This window comes from Kogia breviceps, chromosome 18 (assembly GCF_026419965.1).
Source record: "Kogia breviceps isolate mKogBre1 chromosome 18, mKogBre1 haplotype 1, whole genome shotgun sequence".
NCBI classification, from domain to species: Eukaryota; Metazoa; Chordata; class Mammalia; order Artiodactyla; family Physeteridae; genus Kogia; species Kogia breviceps.
This window is the reverse complement of record NC_081327.1, coordinates 54,932,536-54,959,960: the sequence shown is the minus strand read 5'-3', so window position 1 is coordinate 54,959,960 and position 27,425 is coordinate 54,932,536. Positions and strand designations below refer to the sequence as shown.

The following is a 27,425-nucleotide window of genomic DNA, read 5'->3' as shown; positions in this document are numbered from 1 at the left end:
GGCCATGCCCTGGACCTGCAAAGGGTCTTATCTCCTGGGAGCCAGAGCGGGAGGCTGACTGCAGTGACCTGCTTCCCTCGTCTACTGGCTGGGCTGGGGGTCAGGGAGCAGAGAGAACACACACCCAGGTGGCAGGGCTCCAGGACCCTCACGGCCCTGCTGGTGGTCTCCGAGTCCATCAGGGAGTGGGGTCCAGGCCCGGTAGCCTGAGCTGGCACCCGCAGGAAGGGGGCGGGGGCGGCAGGAAATACATCCCCCTACCCCGGAATGGGGCTGCTGGCTCTGTTTTGGTGAGACCGCAATTGATCCATGAGAAGCGGAGGCCTGGGGGCCTGAGCAGCTGCTCAGCATGGGGGCGAGGAAGGACGCCGATACTTAGAAGTACCTACTATGTGCCCATCAAGTGAGCATCCGTCAGGAGAACTCATCGTCTCTCCAGGAGCAAAGGTGGGGGTAATAATCAATCAATTAATCAGTAAGAGGAAAAGTGAAGAAACTCTTAGTTCTCTTATTTTGCTGGTCTGTCCATTCATTCATTTGACATGTATTTTTATTGAGGCCCTACTATGTGCCAGGCACTGATCTAGGTGCTGGGAGACTGAGAGAAACAAGGACAGATGGAAATTCTTGTCCTCTTGGAGCTGCCCGTCCAGTGAGGATGGCAGACGATAGTCAAAGAGAGCCAGTGAAAAACACACGAGGTAGTGACGCATGCCCAGGACAGTCTAAGGACGGGGATGTGACGTGGCAGGAGATTGATGTTTTAGAAGAGATGGACAGGGCGCCCTCAGAGAGTGCGACGTCACCCACAGATCTGAGGCAAGAGAGGGAGAGCCCTTGGCTCTCTGGGGAAGAGCCAGCAGCAGGGCCAAGGCCTGGGGGTTGCTCTTGGGATGTGGAAAGGGTACACGCCCCACTGCGTGACCTGGAGGGCTAGGAGGCTTGTCCAGCTTTGCAGCCAGTAGGTGCCCGAGCTGGGATCTGAACCCGGATATTGAAAATCTCCAGCTGCCTCTCTGGCTGTTTGCACCTATTGGGGAGGGTCCAATTCTGCTACCTCCACCAGTGGTTTAGCAGGACCTCTCCCGGAGCGGAGGGGAGGGGTGGGGAGGGAGCAACGGGAGGGGGAGACGATGGCAGAATGGCGCTAGGGTAGCCGGATGGCCAGGGACCAAAGGGACCATCTTCCATCCCCAAGTCGACTGTCCCGTGCGCCGAGAGACCCTGGCTGTGCACGAGGCTGCAGGGTGCAAAGGTTCACACGGGCCTCAGTCTCCCAGTCTCTAAGACGGGTTAATAAATGGTCCTGGCTTAGGAGAAATGTGAGGAGGAGTCAAAGAGTGAATTGGTACAAAGCATGGCGAGCAGGGCCGCCCTGTTCAATACACGCTCAACACACGTGAGTTGTTGCTCCTATAAGGGCAGAGGACTGGGTCTCTCTGGCCATTCGGGGGGCATCAGGGAGCCTGGGCAGCCTTCCCACGGCTCACTGCCCTGAAATGGGTTCCCCAGCTTCCATCCTCCGGACCCAGGCCAGGCTCCCTGGCTGCACCCTGGGAGGCCAGCCCCAGACGCCCAAGTGGTCGGTGGCCGCGTGGAGGGCGTCAAGTCCGCGGGCTGGGGAAGGGGCCAGTGGGGCCTGAACGTCATGGAAGCTGGGAAAGGAGTCTGGAGACGTGGCCCTTCCTAAGGTGCCCAGAGCCCCCCCATATTGGAAGGGGGGGGGGCCATGGCAGGCCAGCACGGGTATGCCCCTGCTCCCCCGGCCCCCCACTGGCCTCCTTCAGAGCTCCCTGCCACTAGACCACATGGGGCACAGATGACCAGGCTGATAAACCCCTCTCCCGGGGACAGGGCTGCCTGCAGACGGCCAGAGACAAGGCTGAGCGGCAGTGCCGAGCCTGCGGTTTCCCTGCAGCGGGGGGGGGGGGGGGGGCGCGTGGACAAAGGGACCGGGGCAGCAGGCGGCCCACGCCTCCAGGGCTCACCCTGTGCCAAGCCTGGTGCCAGCCACCCCTGGGGAACAAGGTGAACCCCAGCCTCCTGCCTGCCAGGACCTCCAGGGGTCAAAGGAAAGATCAAAGCTGGCAGTTTGTACTCGGGGCACATGGAGTGAGAAAGCAGCTGGCATTTTCTACACGCTGTCCCGGCTCGAAGTGCTTTTCACCATTATCTCATTTCTCTGCCCACAACCCTACGATGTAGTCTATTACCTCTACTTTTCAGATGAGGAAACGAAGGCACAGAGAGGTTAGGTAACTTGCCCAAGGTCACACAGCTAGGAAAGTTTCAGTTGGTGTCTCTCTTCCCAGGTTCTGTTTTGGCCAGCAGCCCACAGTGAGCCCTAGAGTTAAGACGTTATATCTTGTCAAGGAGAGCTAGCAGGCAAAGGAGAGAACGAGGTGGGGGGCAGGGAGACACGGTACCCACGAAGTTCTGATGTCACACAGATGCCCGTGGAGAAGGGGATGCATGGGACACTCAGACACGCAGACATCACGCTGACCTCTGAGGAACACACAGGGCTTCTGGCAACCCCCCTAACCTCCACAGTATGTGCAGCCCATGACGGGTACCCTGCCACCCACAATCATTCACACGTCACCCCCACCAACATTCCAGGCTTCTGATCAAAGGTGACCAGAATTCCAGAACCGAAAAACAAAATATGGTAGGTGCAGAAGGGAGGGAGGCCCTAGGCCACTGCACACTGCACAACTCTACCCAAAGGCCCCCTGAGATTGTGCAGTGCACAACCTGCACAACCGCAGGAGCAGTTTGGAAATCCAAATGCCTTAGACACCCCTAAAGCCCCAGAACAGAGGGGAGGCGGCTCCGCCCACCAAAACCCCCTCCTCGCTATCCTGTACTCCCCTCCCAGGCGCCCCCAGCCCTCCACTCAGACCCTGTGCTGCGGGGGCACCTGTGGCTTGGCAGGGCCTGGCGCTGAGGGTGAGGGAAGGCCAGACATCCGCTGCCCCTCCCCCACTTCTGGGCTTCCCTCCAGCTCCTGGCTCCTGCCGTGACAGCCCGCCTCCCAAAGCGTGGAGAACAGAGCCAGGCTGTGTTCACGTGCCCCCGCTGGGACCACAGGGCAGGCAGGAGGGCAGGCGGGCAGGGGAGCAAAACCACCACGCCACACCGCCAGGCCACAGGCTCTGTCTGTGCCCAAACCTGCCATTAGGGAGACGTGAGGCAGCCAGACCAGCCCACCCAGCTCTGAACTCACCCCGGACCAGCCCCTGGGGACAGGGGTGGGGCCTCAACAGGCCAGCCTTCCCCACACTAGAGAAGATGAACAGCCTCAGTTATGCCCATTTCACAGATGGGGAAACTGAGGCTCAGACAGGGCACACAGATCTGCCTGCAGGGTCTGGTTCCTGAGAATGTGCAGTTAGCCGGCTCCCCAGGCCCTGCCGCCTGCGGGGAGCGGGGGAAAAGCTGGGGACAGGCTGGAGGCTTGCCTGGGGGCCACAGGGGCGTAGAGGGCAGTGGCTCGGGTCTAAAGAGGTGGGAGGGAGGCCCACGCAGAGTGTGTAGGTTGGTTCCTGGTGGGAATTCCTGCTTTGGCTGGGGCTGGTCCCACACCCCACATGTGCCTGGGGTAAACCTCCCACGGCTCAGAGACTCAGTTTCCTTATCTGTAAAGTGGGGCTAATGACTTGAGAATTGGCATGCAGTAGATGCTTGATGAATGCTCCTTCCCTTCCTGTACACTGCTGGGTGAGGGGGACAGAAGGCCAGAGGCCGGAATGCAGGTGGTGGGGGAGGGGGTTCGGAAGCCACCCCAAGGATGGTATTTTCCTGTGGTTTCTGAACATTCCAGACAAAGGGGCTGGGTCTCACCTTGGTTGGCTGCCTCCCGCCCCAGGTCTGGCGAGGGTCAAATGGGATCTTCCTTGACCCAGTCAGGGTTCCAAGGTTCCTGCCTTTCTCCCCACCTGGGTTGTGGTAGGGCAGGGGGAGGGGTGACACGGATTCAGACGCTCCCCGACAAGGAAAACAGAATGATGACTGGGACAGTGAAAATCAGGGTGCTGACAGCTCATGCTGCTGAGCTGGGCTGTCCCGAGGGCCTCGGGTCCTGACCCACTCCATCCTCACAGCCCTGGTTCATGTCGGGAAATAGACCAGAGAAGTTAGGTAGCTTGCCCAGGGCACACAGCAATAAGTAGCAGGAAAGGGGATTTGTACACAGGACAGCCAGGTCCAAAGCCCCACTTTTCACACCATATCTGGGGAGCCAGGGGTGCCAGGAATGGTTTCTTGGCCCCCATAAGGGAGGGCGTGGTACCACTGTCCCCAGTGAAGGGGCAGGGAGGCTGGCCCTTGTCCACTCATCTGTCCCCACCCGCAGAGGACAAGAGCCTTCTTCTGGCCTCGGGGCAGCAGTGGGTCCCAAAAGCCAGCCTCAGGGGCCCTCTCCTCAACAGTGCCCCTCGAACCAGCAGGTCAGACTCGTGTCACCTCCACGCCCCTCACAGCTTCCAGGGACAGCAGACCTGGCCAGTTACCAAAGCCACCGTCTGCACACTAATTGCCTCAGCCTGAAGCCACAGGGGCCACGCCGCCTGCCGGGCCTGCTGGGCCCACACACATGCACACCGACACGCACATAAAACCACACACTCCCACAAACTCAGACCCACACACACCCAACACATACACACACGTACTCACAGAGACACACAGAGAGACAGACAGATATACACACACACGCACACACACAGAGCCCCCAGAGAGAGGGGGCAAGGAGCCGCTGATCTGAAACCCACTTGACTTGTCTGTCCTGATGGTGCCCAAAGGGAGGGAGGGAGGGAGGGAGGGAGAAAGGCCTGGTGGGCAGCCAGGGCCTGTGGCTTATGGAGGAGATGCAGAGAGTGCGTGCCCTGCCACGGCAATGGGCAACCACGGGGGACCGTGGGGACAAAAGCACAGTCATACTAGCCCTGGGCTACCTGCTGCCAGTCGGCTGGGGTCTCCAGGCCTGCCTGCGATGAGAGGAGACCCAACACTCATTCACTATTCATTGAGCCAAACATCCATGCACCCATCCACCTACCCACCCGTCTGTCCAACCGTCCATCCTCTGCTATCCATCCATCCATCCATCCATCCACCCATCTTCCACTATCCATCTGGCCACCCATCCATCCATCCTCCCATGTCCATCCATCCATCCTTCTAGAAATGCTACTGAGCACCTACTGTGTGCAGACCCTCTCGCAGGAAGCAATCAGTACATCTGAGGCCCTGTCTGGCACTAGTTTGGTGCCGGAAGGATGGAGGCAAAGACAGCTCACTTCCCAGAAACAAGGACGGTATGACTGAACGTTTGCTATGCGCACAGCCTCATTTAACCTCACGGCGACCCTACGTGATAGCTGCCAGCACTCCCACTTTACAGATGAGGAAGCTGAGGCTCCACTAGAAAGCAGCAACACAGGAGCCCGTGCTTTGAATCTTTCCCTTCCCTCCTTTCCCCTTCCCTTTTTTGTCTGTTTTATCTGACAAGAAAGAGAACCAAGGAAGGCAGCACGCAAATGGCCAACGATCATGGTATAAGCCAGGCAACCGTATGTCCTGGTTTGCCCAGGACACTCCTGGTTCTCAGCTCATGTCTCCACGTGATAGGTTAATCGTGCGGCCTGCGTTCGCACATGCGCCCTGGTTTAGACCTGAGTGAAGTCAAGGGAGCTCCCTTCCCACTCTGGGGCTGAGGAAAGGATGCAATATTGGGAGAGAGGGGGAAAGGGAGGTCCTGAGAGGGTGGAGCTATCACTGAAGGCTTTCTCCAAGAGGCGGGGCTGAGCTGCATCTAGAGGAAGGGACACACTACCCACCAAGACCCCACGCCCAGGACCCAGGCCAGGGCTCAGCTTCAGTCCTCCGTTTAAAGAGGGTCTGGGGGACCCCAGGAAGCGCAGACACTGGGTACCGGGCGGTGTCGTCGGGGACAGGGCCTGCAGTTGCCTGGGGCGAAGGTGGCCTGTCTGGCTGCCAAGGGTGTGAGGAAGGGGCTGTGCCTTCGTGATAGGAACAAAGCCAACGACGGCCCCTGGCGGCCCTCCTAGCACCCACGAGGCACGCTGGGCCCGGGCCTGCTCTTGGGCTCCCAGGGCCCCTCCCCCCACCCCACCCCCTCCGGGAGGACAAGGTGCCCGGTCTCCCATCACCACAGGTGCCTCGTTGCCTGGCACCTGCCTGTCCTGCCCAGTCCTGGGAAGCCACGGCCCACTGTCCTCCCAGCCAAAGCCCCGCAGTGACTCTGGAGAACCTTCCGGACTTCTCAAAGCTGAGGAAACATTTTCCTAAATGGCGTTGGCCTTCCTGTGACTGAGGGTACATCTTACCCTGCGCGGTGGGGCAGGACACAAACTCTGTGCCACACTTGCACCCCAGGTCTGCCATTCAACTGACTGGCCTGGGGACCATCAGCCGGTCCCCTGAACCTCCGTGCCTCGGTCTTCTCATCTGGAACGTGCGGGAAGCACGGCGCCCGCACACAGGGTGTGGTGAGGGTTCGGTGCACTGGCATCTGCCCAGGGTGGCGAAGAGCCTTAGTATACAGTAGGTGCTCACTGAACGCCAGCTGCTACAGTCCCTCTTGCCGCACAGATGGGGCACCCAGAGGAGGAGGGACCTGGAATCTGAGACACGGAGGGAAGACTGTCCCGTGTGACCTCTGCACCTCTACAACCCCTCCAATGGTTTGGTGGTTCCTGCTCGCATATGATCGAGGATGGGGAGCTCACTACCTCACAGCCAACCACCCTGTGGATGGGCAGGGGAGTGTGCTCCCCTTGTCAGTGTGTTCAGATTAAATCCAAGGCAGGGAGTGGGGGGTCGGGACTAGAGGGCATGCCCCCCACCTCCCAGCCCAGGGCCCTGCATGCTGTCCCAGGGGCCACGAAGCTGGCTGTGATGGGAGGAGGGGGAGGGGGAGGAGCCCTCGCACCGCACCTGGTATGGCACGGGGAGCTCTGGGGCTTCAGCGTCACCTGTGTCGAGCACACCTACGTCCCTCCCAGCACCTCCTCGGAGGCTGTGCCTTGGCCTCCTCCACCTGCTCCTGAGCTCCCAGACCCGCCCGGCTCCTCTCCCAGCCCTCCTGCCCTTTTCCTCCCACTTCCGGCGGCAGGAGGGGGCTTGGCAGATGGGTCCCCTGGGTTCTACACCTTGCTCTGTCCCGGGGGGCTGGGCAGCCCCCAGCAGCGACGCTCCCTCCTCTGAGCCTCAGGTTCCCCTCTGCAGGAAGGGACGGCAGGATTCAGGGACCTCTGTGAGCCACCGGGCTCTGGGCTTCACCTCCAGCGGCCGGGAGGACAGCAGGCTCCCCTGTGCGCACCCCCAGGTGCCCCGCGCCAGCCCGAGCTCCGAGAGGGCACAGTGCGCAGAGGGGCTGTCACGGCAGGGGCGGCGGGGACATGCCCGGGGGCACCCGGGGCTGCGGCACCTGCTGCCACGCCTCGGTGCTCTGCTGGGCCCCCTTACCACCCCAATGCTTGCCCTTGGGCCCCGGCGCAGACTGAGGCCATTACGCCGGGCCCTGGGGACATTCCATCCGCACCCTGGGCCGTGCTGCGTTCCACACATGCGCCTCGGTGCCCTTGCAGCCAGGACGCGCCCCCCTCACCGAGTCCCTGCTCAGCATCTGCCTCTGTCCTGTGAGTCTGGGCACCGTCCCAGGACCCCCGCTTCCCCCACCTCCGCCCCCGCCGTGGGGCTGTACCAGGGACTCACCCGGCAGGAGCACTGGCCACTTGGAGCTCTTCTGGTCCATGAGAACTGACAGTCCCAGCCCCTGGCCCCCTGGCCTGGCCATCTCGGAGCAGCTCCCTTTGGCCTGGGGGCGGGGGCGGGGAGGGGGCGGAGCAGCCAGGCGGGAGGGGCGGAGAAAGCCTCTCGTCCAGGTCTGCAGACCAGCTCGGAGCGGACTCCCGGGAAGTCAGCTGAGAGACGGAGTGCGTGCAAGCCAGGGCTGCCCGGTGAGCCACAGCACAACCACGCGGCCGCCCTCCCCCGCCCCCCAGCCTTCCCCCCCTCCCCCCCCACCCCCGGCCTGGCACACGCCCCGCCAGCTGTAGATGGGAGCCGCGCTCCGGAGGGTGGCGGCCACTTCCTGCCTTCCCTGCGCTCTTCTCCTCCCGCAGGACCCAGGGGGCCCCAGGGATTTATTGCACATGGGAGACCTGTGCCCTGGGCAGCAGAGGAGCCTCCGGATCCCCAAGGGGGTGACACCCCCCACCAAGGTCACCCTTGCTGAGTCACACGATCATTCAACAGTCTGGACTAGGCACCTACTACGTGCCGGTTGCCCGGCCTCTAACCCTCTGCCAAGTCCCCGTAGCTGCCGAGATGCCCTCCAGGCAGCAGGCGCCGCCCCGGTGGGGCATTCCTGCAGAGAAGGGGCCAAGGACGGCTCAGCTCAGGCTGGAGGAAGGGCACAGGGGAGCTGGGGGTGTGGGCGGCGCCCACCGTGGGCCGCGGTCTCTGGCGACTTATAGAGGAGCTCCCGAGGGAGACTTGTGGGGAGAAGGAAGGAAGGATGGAGGAGGAGGGGAGGAGCCTGCGGTCATCAGGGACCTCGTCTCCTCCCCACAAGGGTCCAGATGCCCAGCTCAAGCGCTGCCTTCTCCCTGGAGCCCTCCCAGCGGCGCTGTGCTTTGTCTGCCACTCTGTCCTTGTTAGAGCCCGTCTTGGTGTATCTGGGGGCAGAAGGGCTGGACGTTTTCTGGGGGTGGGGACCACGACTGGCTTGGGGCTCAGGCTGGGCCCGAAGGGTCACCCAAGGACCCGAAGGTGGGCCCACAGGCTGCTTGCTGGGGCGCAGCGGTGAGAGGGGAGGGGAGGGGACGGAGCCTTGCCCGGTCTCTGGGGGTCAATCCCCTTCCTTGTACCCAGAATGGGCAGCAGACATGGGAACTGGGGTTGGGGGCGACCCGAGGGCTGTGGCTTAGGCCATGTTTCCAGTGGTCTGTTGTGTCACCTCCTGGGCAAACACCCAACTGCACCCAGAACCTCCTGGGACGGGCGAGAATCCAGCCCCTCCCAGCAAGGGTGGCGTGGGGACCCCCCCCCCCGCCGGAGGTTCCCCCATCTCCATTCTAAACGCGGTGGTCCTGAACTGAGGTCATCTTCATGCAATAGCCCGGGGAAAAGGTTCTATCATGACCCTCATGTTCCAGGCGAGGAAACTGACCCAGAGCACACCTGCTGGGGCTGAACCCGCTGTGTCAGGTCCCCCAGCAGCACGGCCACAAGGCCAGAGGGTTCAGTCCCAGCACACACAGCGGCGCCCGGTGCAGAATCGGCGCTCAGGAGATTCCTCTATTGCCATGCAGTCCTCACCAGCCTGCCTGTTCTTCAGCCGTGGGCACGGACTCCACGCCCCAGGGCCCGCATGTGGCCGGCTCAGCCCAGCAAGAATGACTGGTGTGGAGGTCAAATAATGGTCCCCGAGTCGGCCATGTCCTAATCTCTGGAACCTGCGAACGTGTCCTGCGAATGTGTCACTTTTGTTTTTTTTTTTTTTTTTGTGGTACGCGGGCCTCTCACTGTTGTGGCCTCTCCCGTTGCGGAGCACAGGCTCCGGACGCGCAGGCCCACTGGCCACGGCCCATGGGCCCAGCTGCTCCACGGCACGTGGGATCCTCCCAGACCGGGGCACGAACCCGTGTCCCCTGCATCGGCAGGCGGACTCCCAACGACTGCGCCATCAGGGAAGCCCGCGAATGTGTCACTTTATAGAACAACAGGGACCCTGCAGATGTGATTAAGTTGCGGAGCCCGAGATGGGAGATCACCCCCGTGGGCCCAGTGCAGGCGCAAGCATCCTCTTAAGAGGGAGGCGGGGCGGGGAGGAGGAGATGTGAAGACAGAAGGAAGAGGCTGGAGGGGTGTGGGACCAAAAGCCAAGGAAGGTGGGCGCCTCTGGACGCGGGAAAAGGAAGGAAACATTCTCCCCTGGAGCCTCCAGGAGGAACCAGCCCTGCGACACCCTGATTCTAGCCCAGTGAGACCTGCGTCAGACCTCCGATCTCCAGACTGTAAGGTAATAAACTCGCGTTGCTTGAAACTGCCGAGTTAGTGGGGGTCTGTTACAACAGCAGCAGGAAACGAATACAGCTACAGGAAGACAAGTGTTCGCAGACGCACAGCACCTGACACCCAACAGTTGCTCAGTAAATGCTTTTCTCTGTGTCTGATCCAGGGAGCTCACAGCCCCTCCCCAGAGTCAGCCAAGTCCAAGGGGGACAAAGAACCAATCACTCACAGGTGACCTTGAAGTGTCCTTGACCCCGACATCATCACACTGGGAAACCTCAGGGAAAAGCAAGGAGCCCGGGGTTGCTGGAATTTTATATTTTAGAGCAAAGCCCTGGAGAGGGAAGAAAAGTTCCGGAGTGGAGTAAGGACCTGCTTGGGACATCAGCCCTCAGCCCGGGAAGCTGGGGTAAATGCACACCCCCGATGTTCACAAGAAACTCATTTCTTCTTCACCTTCCCCTCATCTGGTCCCCCAGCACCAGCTGACTTAAAACTTGAACTCGCTCAACAAACATCGACTGAGCACCTGCTACGTGCACTGCGCCAGGTGCCGGAGAGATCAAGAGGACAGGAAAATATGGTCCCTGCCTTCAAGGAGAGGGCAGGTGCGCCGCACCTCAGAGCCTTTGCACTTGCGCCTCCCATGGCCCGGAACTCTCTGCCCAATGCCACCTCCTCGGCAAGGCCTCTGGGACCAGCCCGCCTACAGTCACGACTCTCATCTCTGTGTTCTCCGACCCTATTTTGCTTCATGGCACCTGTCACCACCTGGCGTCACACACGCTGCCTAGCCCCGTCTTTGGCACATAGTAGGTGCTCAACAAATATGTGTGAACAAACGCCCCCACGTGAACGGCCGTGTAGTGGTGGAGACAGATGTGTCAACAGGCAACCGTGGTGAAGACACAAGCAAAGGTCTTCTGGGAGGTGCCCAGTGTCAAGTGGTTTCTGCTCTAAATAGGTTATCGGTGAGAGCTGGTGTGCACACAGGGAGAGTCTTACAGATAGATGATGCTCTTCTAGCCAGTTAAATCCCTATGGTGCTAAACCAGAAGAGCCAAGGTTCCCCGAGTGCCAGCTTACCTGCCAGCTTAAACCCAGTCAAGGGGAAATCAGGGTGGTGGGTGGGTGGAGGCCATGGCAGAGATGGCAGACAGGTGGGCCCCAAGTGCTACGTAGCCCTTGGAGGGGCGGTCTGTGCTGGCTTTACTCCCTGGGGTCCCGAACACTGCCCCCGGGACACCCCATCCTGAGCCCCGGAACAGTCGTTTCTATGGCTCAGCTGATCTCTTTTTTTCCTACCTGAAATTTTTATTTTGTTGTATTTTATTTATTTATTTATTTTTGGCATGCAGGATCCTAGTTCACCGACCAGGGATCAAACCCGTGCCCCCTGCAGTGGAAGTGCCGAGTCCTAACCACTAGACCGCCAGGGAATCCTCCTACCTGAAGTCTTAATCACAAACTTAATGGAAAGAAATTAAGAGTTCGGGGCAAAGAGACCCACGTGACAGCAATTTTGCCAGCTCTAAAGAGCTGCTTTTTTTGTGTGTGTGTGTGTGGTACGCGGGCCTCTCACTGTTGTGGCCTCTCCCGTTGCGGAGCACAGGCTCCGGACGCGCAGGCTCAGCGGCCACGGCTCACGGGCCCAGCCGCTCCGCGGCATGTGGGATCTTCCCGGACCGGGGTACGAACCCGCGTCCCCTGCATCGGCAGGCGGACTCTCAACCGCTGCGCCACCAGGGAAGCCCTAAAGAGCTGCTTTCATCTTTGTGCCATTTTGAACTTCGTTGAAGTCAACATTCAGTTTATCGTTTTCTTAAATTGCCCAAGTTCTCTTTTCTTTTTCATGTCATGGACACCTGAATCAGTCAGACAGACACACAGAGCCACACACCAACCAAGGGAGCAGACCCTGGCAATCGGAGGAGAGAGGAGGGAAGGGGCATCAGGCCCAGCACGGTGAGTCCCCGCTAAATATTCAGAGGCGCCTGGGGAGAGATCGACTTACAAGCCTGGAGCCTCTGGGGCTGCCTGGGCTTCTCCACCTCCTGCCCAGACTTGCAAGCTCCGTGCTCCTGGCATTACAAGAAGTTCCCGAGAAGATAAACAGTCGCTAGTTGGAGAAAAAACAGACTTTGGATCCCAGCTTGGCTGGAGATGTACAAGGGAAGAGAGAGCGCGTGAGAGACACTTCCACTGCACAAAAGCCCCTTTCCATCGAGCCAGGGTGAGCTGCAGCCAAGGCCGGCCCCCGAGTCCTGTGAGCAGCTGCCGCTTGGCCTCGGGGCACAGGAGTCCACCCAGCGCCACCCGCCGAAGCACTCAGCACCGGCAGCACTCCAGGTGAGACCTGCCAAGGACGTCTCGGGGCCTGAGCCAGTACCCAATTGGAGGCCCTGCCTTCCTGGCCACGGAGGTCCAACCCCGCTGGCCGGGAGCCCATTCTCCCAACAAAGGAGAGACAAAAGCCACGCAGGGCCAGGATCCTGCTGGTCACCAGCCCGCTCTCCTCGCAGGCACAGGGCCAGCTCCCGTGTCCCTGAGTGCTGGGCACGGCGCTCAGCGATGGATGTGGACCCACTCTTGATCTCACCGCCATCGAGGGGGAAACCAAGGCACGGAGAGGTTGCTGCCTAAAACCAGAAGCTCGGAAGGAGCAGAGAGGCAGGATCTGAATTTAGGGAGTGCCAGTCTGGATGCGAAAGCTTAGATGTCCACGCCCAGCAAACACTGATTTGATTTAGACACACGGCTAGAAAGGAAAAGAGGAGGAAAAACCCCAGTAAGCCCCAGGACGGACATTGGAACCTACGATGGTTCAAGGTCCAGGCAACTCTTACTGCTATGTCCTCATGGCTCTAGGGTTACAGCTTCCAGGCGTGGCCCCTGGGCTGCAAGAACTCAGCCTGGGCCTGAGGGGCTGAGCTCCCCGGACGCTGCCCGGTTCTCCGTGCTCTTGGCTTGGCTCCTGGGGTGCCCTTCCTGGGAGAGCTGGCGGAGCCGCAGCACCTGCGGTAAATTCCCCCATATCCATGGGGCTGGGGAGCCCGGGCAGAGGCCGGTTACACCGAGGGCCAGTGCACGCATGTGCCTTGTCGCTTGCAGACAAGGGTGAGCGGCCGGCCCTGGGAAACGTGCCATCCCAGGTGGTTTCTCAGAAGCAGACGAGGATGTGTGTGAGAGTGATTTGTAAGGCACAGCACCCAGGGAGCAGGGATGGGACAGGGTAAGGAAGCAGAGAAAGCAAGCAAAGGCCACTGCAGGTAAAGCCCCAGCCTGGTCCAGGGGAGCCCTGGAGGGGAAGCTAGCCTTTCGCAGGGAGCCTAGGGGCTGGGCCTCTCGTTCCCACAGCGGCCACGGGGAGGAGGACGCCCAACCCCTCCCCCAAAGCACACAGGGACCAGGGGAGGGTATCCAGGTGCAGCAGGGCAGACTCAGACCCACGTTCTTGGAGCTCATGGAGCCGAGGATGAACCGCCCAGGGAGATGGGCCGCCGGGGCAGAGACGGCCAGCTGACTCTCCACCCTGCCCGGGCCCCGCTGCAGTGGACAGCGGTCGCTGCCCAGCTCCCTTCCATCCTTGGGGCCAATGGGAGGACACGGGTCACCTCAAGGGCAAGGGTGAATGTCCAGTGGCTTTCTCGTGTTCTCTTCCCCGTGTCTGCTGGTGATGCAATCAGGAGACTCTGGAAGCCACGAGCTAAAGGGAACCTGGGACCCGGTGTCACTCACAATGGGCTCGGGGTTACCTGTACAACGCCCGTCAGGGGTTGCCCTGACTCATAAAGTGATCTTATAAGGGACTTTAAAATGGTCAGCAGGATAGTGGCCCTTAAAGACATCCACGTCCTAATCCCTGGAACCTGTGAGTATGCTCCCTTCACACGGCAAAGGGGAATGAAGTTTGCTAATCAGCTGACCTTGAGATGACAGGGTACCTTGGATTGTCCGGTGGGCCCCCGTCATCATAGGTCCTTATATGTGGAGGAAGGGGGCAGGACAGAGCCAGAGGAGCTGTGACCACAGAAGCAGGGCAGAGATATGCAAGGTTCCTGGCTTTGAAGGTGAAGGAAGGAGCCGCGAGCCAAGGAATGTGGACAGCCTCCAGAAGCTGGAAAACTTGCTTCTGGCCAACAGTCTCCAGGGAGAACGCAGCCCTGCCCACATCTTGATTTTAGCCTAGTGAGACCCATATGGGACTTCCGGCGTCCAGAAGTGTAAGGTACTAAATATGCATTGTTTTAAACCACCGACTTGGTGATGACCCGTTACAGCAGCAGCAGGAACTAACCCGGAACTCTTCCAAGGCAGCCGCTGCCGTGGTGGTGACAGGAGCAGGTCAAGAGAGGGATGTTCTGGGCCAGCCCAGAAGGCAGATGCAAGGTGCACAGTGTCTCCCATATTGGCTCCTACCCCCACCCTGCCGGCCCCGCTCCTCCTCTCCCCTCCCCGCTGGACCCATGGTCCCCCAAAACCTGGAAGAAGTACAAATGAGAATGGAGGCTTTCTGGTTGGGAGCAGGCCAGCAGCTATTAGGACAGAAGGAACCCACAAGGCAGCCCGAACAGGGCTGGCCCAGCCCAGCACTCCAACGTGGCAGGGGAGAAAGGGAGACGCCCAGCAACACAGCCCTGATGGGAGAGTCAGTCTCTGCCTGGCTTTCTGTGAGCCCGTCCCAAACCCCTCAGTGGGGTCTGTGGCTCCCACTAGCTCCATATTATTTACCATTTCAGAAGCTGTTCCACAGCTCAGAAAGGACACCCAGGGCCCCTGCGGCAGAACCACAGGGTTACTGCTCAGCAGTGCAGCATGGCCGCCCCCGAGGGCCAGGCAGGGAGCACGTGCACAGAGGCGACAGAGGAACGGCGCCCCCTGGAACTGTGCAGTGTGCAGCCTGCACAGCCTAGCCCTGCAGCCCGGGTGCCCCCTTGGTGTTCCTCCCATGAAACCGATACTAGGCTACAAAGAAGATTTCATTGTTACAATTTCACGCCTACTCAGCGGCCGGAGGAGCTAAGCTTTTGGAAGGTTCTGAACCTTGCAGAGGCTCCATGGCCCGGAAGTGGCAGCTCTGAGATGTGGAAACTTGGACTTGGGTCTAGGACGCCAGCCACACCCTCACTTATCACCAGATGGTGCTGCTTCTCTCCCAAGGAGCCTGCGACAGCGGCACAGAGATCATTGTTCAGGGACGCCTGTCCCCATCAGCCGGTGATGAATTGCAAGTGTCTTCTTGCTGGATTTTATACCGCCTGCGAGTGGCACATGAGAAATAGACCTCCCTTTTGACTAAAGGCTTAAGAATATTGGAAAGCGCTGGGCCTGGGGGCTTGCCGCCTGCAAGGGAAGGCTGCCTCGTGGTGAGGTTTGGACGGTACCCTTCCCCCGCCGGCTTGGTCAGTCCAAGGTCCATGCCTGGCCTGCCAGACGGATGCCAGCCGTGGGGGTCCCCGCTTCCGCTGCAGCCCTGGAGCTCTTCCGCCTGCAGCCAGCAAGTGACCACTCCCCAGGTGGGCCCTCCCAGGGCAGCTCCGCTCTGGGAGAAACCGAGGGGCGTTGGCCGTGTGTATCCCTGGGGGCACGTGGCCCAGCCCCCCAGCCCGGTACCGGGGCTGCCGGTGTGACAGCTTCCTTCCCCTGGCGAAGATGTCTGCAGGGAACGGGGGCTCAGAAACGGATGGCAATGGAAAGCTGCTCCCCCCCCAAGGCAACAGAGGCAGCCCCCGACCTGCCCACAGCCACCCCGTCCTCTTGGAGAGGCAGCACTGGGGTGGATGCCACTATGCAGCGAGCCGGAGAGACAGCGAGGAGACGGGAAGGGGCTCAGAGCTCTGGAGAGAGGGAGTGACAGGGCTGCCTGGGGTGGGGGGACACGTGTGCACACGGATGTGCGTTCCCACATGTGTGTCCGCGACGTGTCCTTACGTGCACGTGTAAGGGCGTCTAATGCCTGTGTGTGGGTCTCTGTACGTGTACCCTCACGTCTGGGGCGCCTGCCAGGTCTGCGCTTGTCCCCGCGTGTCCCTGCGCCTGTGTGTCCACGTGTCTGTAAGTGCTCGCCCCCTGCGCCCACCCCGCCGTCCAGCTGGCGGTGCACAGCTGGACCCGGGGGCTGTGCGCGCCTACCCGCCCGATGAGAGGTGGCAGGTGTGTAATAAACCATTAGTCACTGTCACGTTTCCAAGTAGCAGCAGCAGCGGCCTCCCCGGGAGGGGCTGACTACGGGATGGTGCTCCTGGCGGGTCTCCAGCTGTGAGCTGGGCCCCCCATTCCCCCCGACGCAGGGCCACAGCCTGACAGAGAGCAGCTGGCAGACGTGGGTCTTGTGCCCCTGCCCTGCCCCAGGGCAGCCCCAGGGCAGGGGGCAGGGGCTCATGCGTGCCAACCAGGGGAGGGTAGGGTCCCCGAGGGTCACGGTTTTGCAGATTATTACCCAGAGCTGAGGCACTCGTGGGGGTGGGGGGCCAGGACCTGCACTGAGTGCACTCCCGTCCTGGTTACTTTAATTCTCACACCTGCCCACGAGCCAGGCACGCCCACTGGCCTTCCTTCCCATTCCTCGGATGAGGAGACTGAGGCACGCTGCAACAAGACACTTGTCCCAGGCTCAGAGAATGCTGGGGGCCTCCCTGCCCACCACCTGCATGTCCCCTTTGCGGCCTGACACTCCGTCCCCATCAGCCAGGGTCTGCAAGCCCCTGGGAGGGCTGGGGGGCCCATCAGCCCCTGGTCAGCCAGCCCCTTCCCTCGCCGAGGCCACATCGCAGAGAGAAAGGTGGGTACCGGGGTCATCCTGGAGATGGACGCCCAGATGCCCATGCGCCGACTCCCCCAACCTGCCCGCTCCGGCGCTCTCACTCACAAGCGGTGTTTTCCGCCAGCTGCCCCCGCGGCGGCCCAGCAACACGGAGGCCTGGGCTGGGGGGCAGTCCTGAGACTCAGTCCTCTCAGGGGCACGACACACACAGAGACTCACTCTGAGGGCTCGTGGCCTAACGGGCTGTCCCACGACCCTCCCTAAGTAAGAACGCAGGTGTCCACTCACCGTCCCCAGCCCAGGGCCCATGTGCCCCCACGAGAAACGCCGTGGGACTCCACACTCAGGACCAACAACCCACGACGGAGCCGCCTCTCCGCCGCTGGGGAGAGGGACGTGTCTGGCGGGGCCGAGCTGCGCGGACGGGGTCTCCGAGGCTGAAGGGGGTGGGAATGAACGCGCGCGCAGGAGAACGCAGGTCGGCACCTCGCCCGGCCGGACACCCTCGTTCCCCGTGGCCTAAATGAGCTCACGCCGAGAGCCACGTGCCGGGACACGTGCGGCGCATCCACAAGGCGGGAGGGAGCGCGGGCACGCGCACCGGGCGGGGCCGCCTTCCCGGGGCACGTGATGGCGCAACCGAGCGCTGCGGCAGCTGTGACGACACGAGGACCCTGCAGCGCGGGGCCCGGCCCAGGAGACAAAGCTCACGCCCCCGGGACACCGGCGATTCAGGCAAACACAGGTGCGGCGGAAAAAGCAAATGGGACCTGGCGGGTCCCTCTGGGGGCGCCGGGGCATCCAGGTAGACAGAGCGTCCTAGGGCTCGGGTTGGGTGGTGGTTCACGGGGGTCCATTACATTATTTTTTACATGAACGAGCGAACACAATGGAACGCAGAGATGAAAAACAAACAAACAAACAACCCAACAAAGGCCATTTGCGAATCAACCGTGAGTGTTAAGAAGCAGGGGAAGAAAAGCAAACTCAAGTCAGGGAGACTCAGCCTCCTGACTCTCCCCTAGAATGTGGCGTGGGGTGGGAGTCTGCGCCGGAACTTTCTCTGGGTGCTCCCTCGCTGCCGGGGGCAGCCTGATCCGCTCCAGTACTCAAGAGACAGCAAAAACGTGGCACCTACCTGTGCCCGTGAGCTCCGGTCCGGCCCCGTCCAGGCTGCTCTGCTGACATCGGGCTGGCCCCTGCTCCTGGGCAGTCCTGGGGCCCCTGGGCAGGCTCTCTGCTGGGGCGCTTGGCCGAGGCTCGGGCTCCCGGGAGGGAGGGTGGGCGGCCGTCGATGCCTCGAGAGATGCAGAGGTGACCTGGAAGGAAGGGGGAGGCGGGGACATGGTGAGTCTCGGTCACGCCTGCCAGGAGGTGCCCGAAGGATGGGCCCCCTGGGCCGCTGGGTACCACCCCTCCCCCATGATGGCCTGGCTTTGGCATCAGGGACTCAGCGTGGCTGGCTTGGGGCACGAGCGGCGCTGGTCCCCCGATTGCCAGTGTGAGTAACTACCAGTGACCGCCTCGCCCAGCAAACCTGCCCAGCGGCCCAGCAGTCACCAGGCTGATCACCGGGCCCCGAGGATCCACTCCTAGGTCCCATCGCTACCCAAGCCCCTGTTCTCTGCACGGAAGTCTGTAAGAACTACCTGCGAGTTACTTGCAACTATAATCATTAACCTAGTTAATCTTTAGTTCACCCCATGGAGCAGTCATCTCCCCTGCTTTTTCTGTATTCAAAGAAAGATTGTAGTAAAATACACATTACCATCTTGACCATTTGTTTTTTTCTTTTTTGCGGTACGCAAGCCTCTCACCATTGTGGCCTCTCCCGTCGCGGAGCACAGGCTCCGGACGCGCAGGCTCAGCGGGCATGGCTCACGGGCCCAGCCGCTCCGCGGCATGTGGGATCTTCCCGGACCAGGGCACGAACCCGTGTCTCCTGCATCAGCAGGCGGACTCTCAACCACTGCGCCATCAGGGAAGCCCTTGACCATTTTTAAGTTTACAACTCAGTGGCGTGAAGTCCAAACACAATGTGCCACCATCCCCTGGATCCATTTCCAGAATTTTCTCAACAACCCAAATGGAAATTCCATACCCACTAAACACTAACGCTCCATACTCCCTCCCCCAGCCCCTGGCACCCACTACCCTACTTTCTGTCTCTACGAATGTGACCATCCCGGCTACCCCACCCCCTTTCCAGAGCTGGGGAAACTGAGGCTCAGAGAGGGGTAGAGTGGGAGCCTGAGGTCACAGAGCTGCCAAGGCAGGGTCAACCCAGCTAAGCACCCTGGGGGCTCCAGGTCATGGGGAAGCCCCTGCCAGGGTCCCAGCGTCTGAACAACAGTAGGTCCCTGGGGGCCGGTACCGGGGACTGGCGACGCCCCACGCCCCGAACACGAGCTTCAGGGCCGCACGGCTGTCGAAAAGCAACTTCACGTTGACCCTGTTTTTCCAGGGATTAGGGCTATAAAACCAAAGTACCGGAGAGAGACGGATGGCGCTCCATCCAGGCTCCAGCAGCCGCACAGGCGAGAGACGGATAAATGTACCGTTTGTTTCCGGGAACGCTTTAATTTATGGGATCCATATGGTGACACTGCCCAGACTGCAGCCCCCGCAAATCCCACAGGGGTGCTGGCGGCTTAGGCTGGAGCCAGGAGAGGGCGGCGCCTGGGCCCAGCACACTTCATTCACTCGCTGGCTCGCGTAGGGCCGGGGGCCCCTCAGCACGGCGGGCAGCCTGGAGCCCCTCTACAGACCCCGGCCCGCAGGCTTTTAGCTGCTCTGGCGACCCTGGCAACGTCACTTCGGGAGACTCTGCCAGATGTAGGGCTGCTGTGTCCCCGTTAGTCCAGCCAACGCCAGGGACTGTCTCTGGGATGGCACCTCATCAGAGCAGGCAGCATTCTTGCAACCCCCTCGGGGCAGGCTGGCAGGGAGTGGAGGAGGGTGGCTTTGTGCCCTGACCTTGACGCTGCCCGTGCGCTGGTGGAAAGCAGAGTGGGGTGAGGCCCACCTACGGTTTGTTCTCCTGGAGCTGGGGGACCAGGCTTCTGCTGGGGGAAGTGGCTGGGGGGATGCCTCATGGGGGTGGGGGTGGCTCCCTGGATGACGAGCTTATGGACATGAGGATGCCGTTTACTGAGCACCTACTATGTGCTACGGTTAATCCTCCCAACAGTCCCGTCTCGAACAAAAACATGGAAACACGAAGAGACAAAGCGGCCTGTCTGAGTCCCCTCAGGAAGCGGAGGTGTCGGGATGTGAACTCAAGCAGCTGGGAGAAGACTCTTCTGTTACAAAGCATCCAGGGAACATGGCTTTTAAGAAGAAAACAGCAGATGGCAAAAGAGGATGCTACCGGGTGGGAGGGGGTGCAGATGACAGGGCCTATAGGAGTTTGATAATAGGAGAACTCCCCAAGGGCTGGAAAAATCCAGGCAGGCTTCCTGGAGCAGGTGGAATGTGAACTAGGCCTTCAAAGGGAGCAGGCTTTAAAAGGGAGCGGGGACAGGAAGGACAAGAGAGTCAAACACACGTCTCTGTGGGGACCACGGGGGTAAACCGGAAACAAGGTACCAGTAGGTGAGACTGTATGGGGACAGCACCAGTGGGGGCCACGTGGAAGGAAGCCAGCCCCATCACGCCGGGTCTGATCTTTGAAGAGGAAGCTGGGAATCCATTTTCAAAAGCTGCACTCTCATGATTATGAAGTGTTGAAACACAATGCAAACCCTCATACACTGCTGGTGGGACTGTAAACTGGTGCAGCTGCTTCGGAGACGCCCTGGCAGTTCGTCAAGGTCCAAACAGAGTCATCATAGGACCCAACAATTCCACTCCTAGGTAGATACCCCAGAGAACCGAAAACAGACACCCACACAAAAACTTGCACCTAAATGTTCATAACAGCCCTCAGTTCACAGACAAATGAGTCCTGCCAACAATGAACTTGCAGGTGGGTCCTTCCCCAGTCCATCTCCCAGGTGAGAGCGAAGCCCCCACCCATGCCTTGACCTGCAGCAGGGGCCCCCGCTGAGCGCGTGGTGATAGGTGTCTTGCTGTGAGCCGCTTACGTGTAGTCCTTTGTTACACGGCAGTCGATAACTAATAAAACCCCAAAGCTCTAGAACAGGGCCTGGCCCAGAAACCCATGTTCCCTGGCACCATCGTGTGCCAGACGCCCTCCCTCCTCTGGTCCAGCTGTTCCCACCATGTTGACTCTTGCTGGAAGTAAAAGGATTTTACCCCCTTCTCCGGCGTTCGTCTGTCGGCAGCTGCCAGTGGACTCCTGAGAGGGCTCAGTCACTGTTAATGGAAGGGCGAGGCTGCCAGACACACGTGGGTGGGGAACATGCATTATCTCATGCTAGCATCATCGTAGGTGGAGGCAAAGGTTCTCAGCCAGACCGTCACATGGAAGCAGAGAGCAGCCTTTCCTCACCCTTCAAGGACAAATTTACAACAATGCCTGACTAATAAAAAGCAGATCCTTGAACCAACATATTCCTTGTGCCTTCTCCCTACCAGAGCCAAGAGTTCCAAGCTCACAGCCTGTCTTAATTTAAAGTGCTCTTAGGACCGGGCCTGGGACATATAATGCTCCCTGCCCCGGGGACCCTGGAAATTGACAGCATCCCAGAGAGCCCACGGGGCCCCCGCAGAGCAAGCAGGATAAACTTTACTGTGCCCTTCATTTCCCTGGACCAGGGCCACTATGTTTAAAGCGTTAGTTAACGGAGAAAGGCAAAAAGGGGGAAAATTTCCAGCGTTCTTTACCACAAAAGGGATTTGCAGCCCACCCCTGAATGTCCTAATGAGATCTCGCCTTGTTACACTTCCTCCGGGGAACTGAGTGGTTTCTGGAGAACGCTGACTCCAGGTCAATTCGCACGTACGAATGGGGACAGAGAGCAGATACAGCATCCCTGCTTCATAGGGGAAAACCATGAAGCATTATTGTCAGTACCCAGTTTCTTCTCTTAATTGGATTAGTCCGTGAGCTCCCCACGTTTGAGAACTCCTGCTTTATTGTTCTGTAGAATTGTTTTATTGAGATATAATTCATATACTATACAATTCGCCCATTTAAAGTGTACAATCCAGTGGCTTAGAGAATAGTCACAGAGTCGTGTAACCATCACCAGAATCCGTCTAGAACATTCTCATTACCCGGTACCCATTAGCAGTCACTCCTCATCCTCCCCCGGCCCCTGGCAACCCCTCATTTCCTTTCTGTCTCGATGGATTTGTCTCTTCTGGACATTTGATACAGATGGACCCCCTACACTATGTAGCCCTCTGGGTCTGGCTTCTTTCACTCAGCATAATGTTTCCCAGGCTTACCCATGCGGTAGCCTGTCAACGACATACTTTAAAAAACAAGGGAAGTTCCAGTTTGAGGGCACACAGCAGCCCAGAGGCCACTGCACGAGACACTGGGATTTCTCTTTCCAGCAGCCTCTCCAACAGGGACTGGCTGGCCGGCTGCTTCCAGAACCTGCTTCCCTCTGCCTCCTGGGCACCCAGCCAGACTCCACCTCTCCGGCTCCCTGTAGTGGGACGGGGCCAGGCACTGGGTCCTGGCCACTCTCCCCAGCTGGGAGATCTTAGCAAAGTGACTTCACCTCTCTGGGCCTCAGTTTCCCCTTTTGCAAAATGGATTAATAACACAGCAAGTGCCTACCTCCAAGAGGGAGGGTGCAGGGGATTAGATGACTTCTTTCTGCTAAAGCACTTGGTACATAGTCGGTGCTCAAGAAACAGCAGCTCATCTCATGACCTTGACTGCATAAGCCTCGGGAACAAGAGCCAAAGGGGTGCAGCGGCCAGGGGACCCCACAGAGCCTGGAGGGGTGTGTGCTGGGGAAGGCTTCACGGCCTCGGCCTTCGCAGGGGGGCCCACCCGGCCTCTGGGCAGTTTCGGCCCCAGCTGGCAGCGACACCTTCCAGGCTCCCTTGCCTGCTGCTGACGCAGAACCTGAGGCAGTCCCGGAGCCCCTCAACTCATGGGGGCAGGATCTGGGCCGTGGGCTCCCCCACTTTTCCTGATCACCCTGAATCGTTTTTCCTCCACATCGGCTCAAGACATTCTCCAGGAAGCTGGCCTTGCTGATCTTGAATAAAGCAGATGTGGGACTGAATCCTGAGTGCCGCTTGCCTGTGGGCGTAACTAGGAGTAACAGGCAGGTCACAACTGCTTGGACCTCAGTTTATGCCTCTGGGAAATGGGCCCGTAATGCCTACCCTAGATGTACTGAGCACATGCTATGTGCTAGGTATCCACCAAGCACCTGCTGTCCGTAGCCTGTTTCACCCACCCAACAACCCTACCTTAACTCCCACACTGTAGGAGTTAACTGAGGCACACAGAAGCCAAGTCAGCTGCCCAAGGTCACCCAGCCGGTCACAGTCAGAGCCCCCACAGCGCCGGCACCCAGTAGGCGCTCCCTGCATACTAGCAGGGCCTGATTCCTGTACTCGCTGCCTCGGCAGACACACAGCAACCGGGACTGTGGTCTCTGGCACACAGGTTTATCCTGCGGCTGAGTGACGGTGGGTTTGTTGATGGTCTGCGGCTGATTTATGTCAAGACCAAGGCTGGGAGAATGAGACGAAACAGAGCTGCAGGAGGGGGGAGAGGAAACGCCAGCATCCCGATGGCGCAAAAGGACATGACATCATCACCTGCCCTTGGCCCCGAGGAAAAATCAGACACAGGCAGGAAGCCAAGTTTGGGGAGAAAAGCCACCTCCCTCCCCAACGGTGATGGTGGGGGGCCTGCCTTGGTCGGAGGGTTGGGGTGGGGGGACAGCCGGGTTGGTGGGAGACCTCTGCCAGCTGCCGGCGACACATGGGTCACAGGCCCGGAGCCGTCGACATAAGGGGGCACGGGCCAGCCCTACCGCAGGGCCCCTCCTTCCCATTTCCTGGTCCCCACGAGAGCCCACCCACAAAGCTGCACTTGACCCTCTCTGGTGGGATTCCTTGTTCTGTGCTGCAAGCTGGTACATCAGAGGCTGCAAAACAGTATTCTACGCCCCTTAATTCGCTGTAATAGCTCCATAATGGTGAGCAGAGAACTCCAAATACCGCAGTAAAGGGAATGATAAGGCTCCAGGTCAGGGGGAGATGGAGCTTTAGAACGCAGAGTCCCCGATAAGCAGACAACTAACAGGTTATTAAATGTGCGGTGCAGACCGGGCCTAATTGGAAAGTTATTAGATATGGAATACACACAGCACCCAGTAAATGAGTAATCAGGGGCTAATTAAGCTCACGCGACCCAGCAGATCGCAAGGGAGAGGCTGGTGGCTGCTACATCTGTGACAGCAATTAGGGGCGCTCCGGCTGCAGCGTGCGTGGGAAGGAGGTCGACGGCTCAGGCAGAGCAGCCGCAGCCGGGGGTCTCGATCTGACTCTTTTCCAAGCCGAGTCCACCCCCCCGCCCCGGCTGCTCCCACCTCTCAGGGGCCGGAAGGCACCAGGTGCATCCAGCCTCAAAGACAAGAGAAGCCCGAGTGGACACAAGGTCCGGGACTCGGAAAAACAACAAAAAGAAGGTGTTTTCCCTGGCTTCATATCGGACCAGGTAAGCACTCACTGCAGCCACCCGAGGGGACAGAAACAGTCATAACTCTCCCCCCAAATGATCTGCAAGGTGTGTGTGCAGGGTCACCTCCTGGAGCTTTGCGGTGGTTCTGCCAGGAGGGCTTCGCGGGGAGAGTGATCGGCCCATTTTATAGATGGGGAAACTGAGGCTAAGAGGACCGGAAGCGGACAGAGCTCACCCAGCCTGCTTCCCCTTCCAGCAGGCACAGGACACCACCACCACCACCACCACCACCACCACGGGTGTCTCGAAACGAGGAAGACACTGGTGTTTCTCAGGAGGACGGCAGCCAGGCTCAGTGGAGAAAAAGGGGCCAGAGGCAGTTAGGTGGCCAATGGGAGTGACCGTTTGGGTTGCAAGCTGGCGACCTGGGGTGTGCTTTTAACGCCTCTGGGCCTCAGCTTCCTCGTCTGAAAAAGGGGGTGCTGACAGCCACACCCACGGCACAGGGCAGTCATGGGGAGTTAGCGATTCGTGCAGCCCAGCCCAGGCCTGACTCACAGGAAGCCCATGAACGCATCTGTTAAAGCCAGAAAGAGCAGAACAAAGAGAACCAGTAAAGCCTCTGGTTCGAGCCCCGGGGGCTGCTGGAGCTGCAAAACCTCGGGCTTCAGCTGAAAGCAGGCACTCTCTCCAAGCCAGGAGCTACTGCCTGTCCCTGAAAGGCTGCAGCAGAAGGGCCATGGGCCATGCCGCTAAAGCAGGAGGCTTGGGACAAAAACACCCTTCACTGGTCACAGCTAAACGCTGACGGCACCGACTAAGCACCAGGCCCCGTGCCAGCCCTTTGCCGTGTCAGCCCATGAAGCCTTGGCCCTGGTGGGGAGGAACGGATGGGCCCCGTTACACAGATGGGAAAACTGAGACATAGAAAGGGTAACTCAGTGCCGTGTTTGGATGGGGCAGGTGGGGCGTGATGTCTCTGGGAGCTTATTGGGAAGCCGGAGTCTGCTGCTAACAGCACTCAGAGCCTTGGGAGACACACCTGGTGGGACAGGTGCAGCTGGGAAGGGTGAGGCCACAGGGAGACTGGAGCTGGCCAGAGGCAGGCATGCCCAACTTCTGCTGCTCTTGCGGCTGAAAGGAACATTCCAGAAGGCATGGGTCCGGCCCCCTCCCTCGGGTGAGGCCTCTGAGCCGGCTGACCCCCTCGTAAGTCCTGGGACAGAGCAGGGGGCTGCATGGAGGAAGTCGCTGTTTCCAGAGGCAAGCAGGCCTCCCCATGACCGCCAGGCCACAGAGCACGAGGGTGATGCTGGCGGAATCCAGCTCAGGCCCAGGGTCAGGGGTGAGAGCCCTCAGGGACGCGGGGGCTCCCAGAGTCCCTGGCGTTAGTCCCGAATGCAAGTCCCGGCAGCAGGAGTTAGACTGACCTCAGACCAATGACGGCCCGACCCCCCGGCTCTCCTGGGGTGCCCCCTCCTACCCTTGCTGTGCCCACTCACCTCCCCCTCCTCCCAGGCAGAGAGCCTCCCACTGGCTCCTGGGCACACAGTCCTACCCGCTTCACCGCCCCACCAACCATGCCTTGGCCTGAGCCAACTTGCCAAAACACTACACTCACCCGCCTGCATAAAATCCTTTACCAAAGTCCCCTCCATGCGGCATCTAAGAGCCATGTGATTCGGGCCAGCCCAGCTTTTCACAGTCTCTCATGCCTCACATCCACCCACCTACCTACCCGACCGACCATGCATCCATCCACCCCTCCATCCACCCGTCTATCTGGCCATTTGTCCATCAATCCTCTCATCCAGCTATCCGATCATCCAGTCAAACATCCATCCATCTAATAAACATTTACTAAGCACCTACTATTGCTAGGCACCGAGCCTGGGATACAGGAGCAAACAAAAAAGTTAAAAATGTCTGCCCTTAAGGAGGTGACATTCGGGTCCAGGGAGACAGTCAGTCAGTCAATACATATTTACATGACAGTTGGTAGGAGATGCCAGGAAGAGGAACAGGAGAAGGGGACAGGGAGGAGGGGAGACGGGCACAGTTAGAATTTTCCATAGGCTGGCCCCATTGAGAAGGGGATATTTGTGCAAAGACTTGAAGGAGACACGAGAGTTAGCCATGGAGATGGATATGTGCGGGAACTGTGTTCCAGGAAGAGGGAACAGCAAACACACTGGCCCTGAGGCCGGGAGCACGTCTGCAAACCTTTTCTGAAAAGGCCAGATCAGAGATTCAGCTCATGGGCTGTATGTTCTCTGTTGGAACTATGCAACTTAGGCCTTGGAGCACCAAAGCACACTTAATCAACATGAACAGGAACACTGTGTAGCTGTTCCAATAAAACTTTACTTACACACACTGAAATTTGAATCTCATATAATGTTCACGTCACGACACATTATTCTCCCTTTGATTTTTTTTTTTTGACAATCATTAAAAAATGTAAAATCCGGCCCATAGGCCAAGTTGGCCGGTCCCTGTTCTACAGGCAGCAGGGTCCGTGTGGCCGGAGGTGAGCACCATTTGCTGCGACTCCTAAACATACCTGGGGGAGAGGGGTCTGCGGGAGGAGGGGAGCCGAGCCTTGTCTCAGAGCAGAGGCAAGGCTGGGAGACATACAGACGGTGGGGCCGCTGCAGAGGCTCCCTCTGCTTTCCTAGGTCCACCCGATGCAGGAAGGGCTGCGGAAGGACATGTGTGCGCCTGTACCGCTGGGCTCATTACCTTCTGGTCTCCCCTGTAGGTGTCCTTTAAGGGGCTGAGGGCAGATGCAGAAGCCATCTTGCCTGGTTCAAATCCTAGCTCTGCCACCTATGAGCTGTGTGCCTTCAGGCAAGTGACTCTACCTCTCTGGGCCTTGGCGTCCCTATTGGTAAAATGGTGAGAATGGCCCAGGTTCAGGGTTCGGGGTGGAAGTAACATAGGGGTCTGCTCACGAGCCACTGTCATGCCCATGAGTCCCCCCTCACCCCGAACTGCCCTCTGCCCCTCCCCAATTCCCTGCCTCCTTTTCAGCCAAGATTCTGCCTCCCT

At 59.5% G+C, this 27,425-nt stretch overlaps 1 protein-coding gene across 7 annotated transcripts in view; it reads right to left on the bottom strand.

Annotated features, from left to right (window-relative positions):
- GSE1 (Gse1 coiled-coil protein) overlaps positions 1 to 27,425 on the bottom strand; it is a 418,214-nt gene that overhangs the window by 243,077 nt on the left and 147,712 nt on the right. For 6 of the 7 annotated variants that reach the window (XM_059045487.2, XM_067020279.1, XM_067020281.1 and 3 more), the window contains exon 2: positions 17,949 to 18,129. In XM_059045487.2, the coding sequence (XP_058901470.1) occupies positions 17,949 to 18,129 (181 nt within the window). Of the gene's footprint in view, positions 1 to 7,743; positions 7,767 to 17,948; positions 18,130 to 27,425 lie in introns of those variants that run through there. The other variant, XM_059045492.2, reaches the window with a different exon arrangement.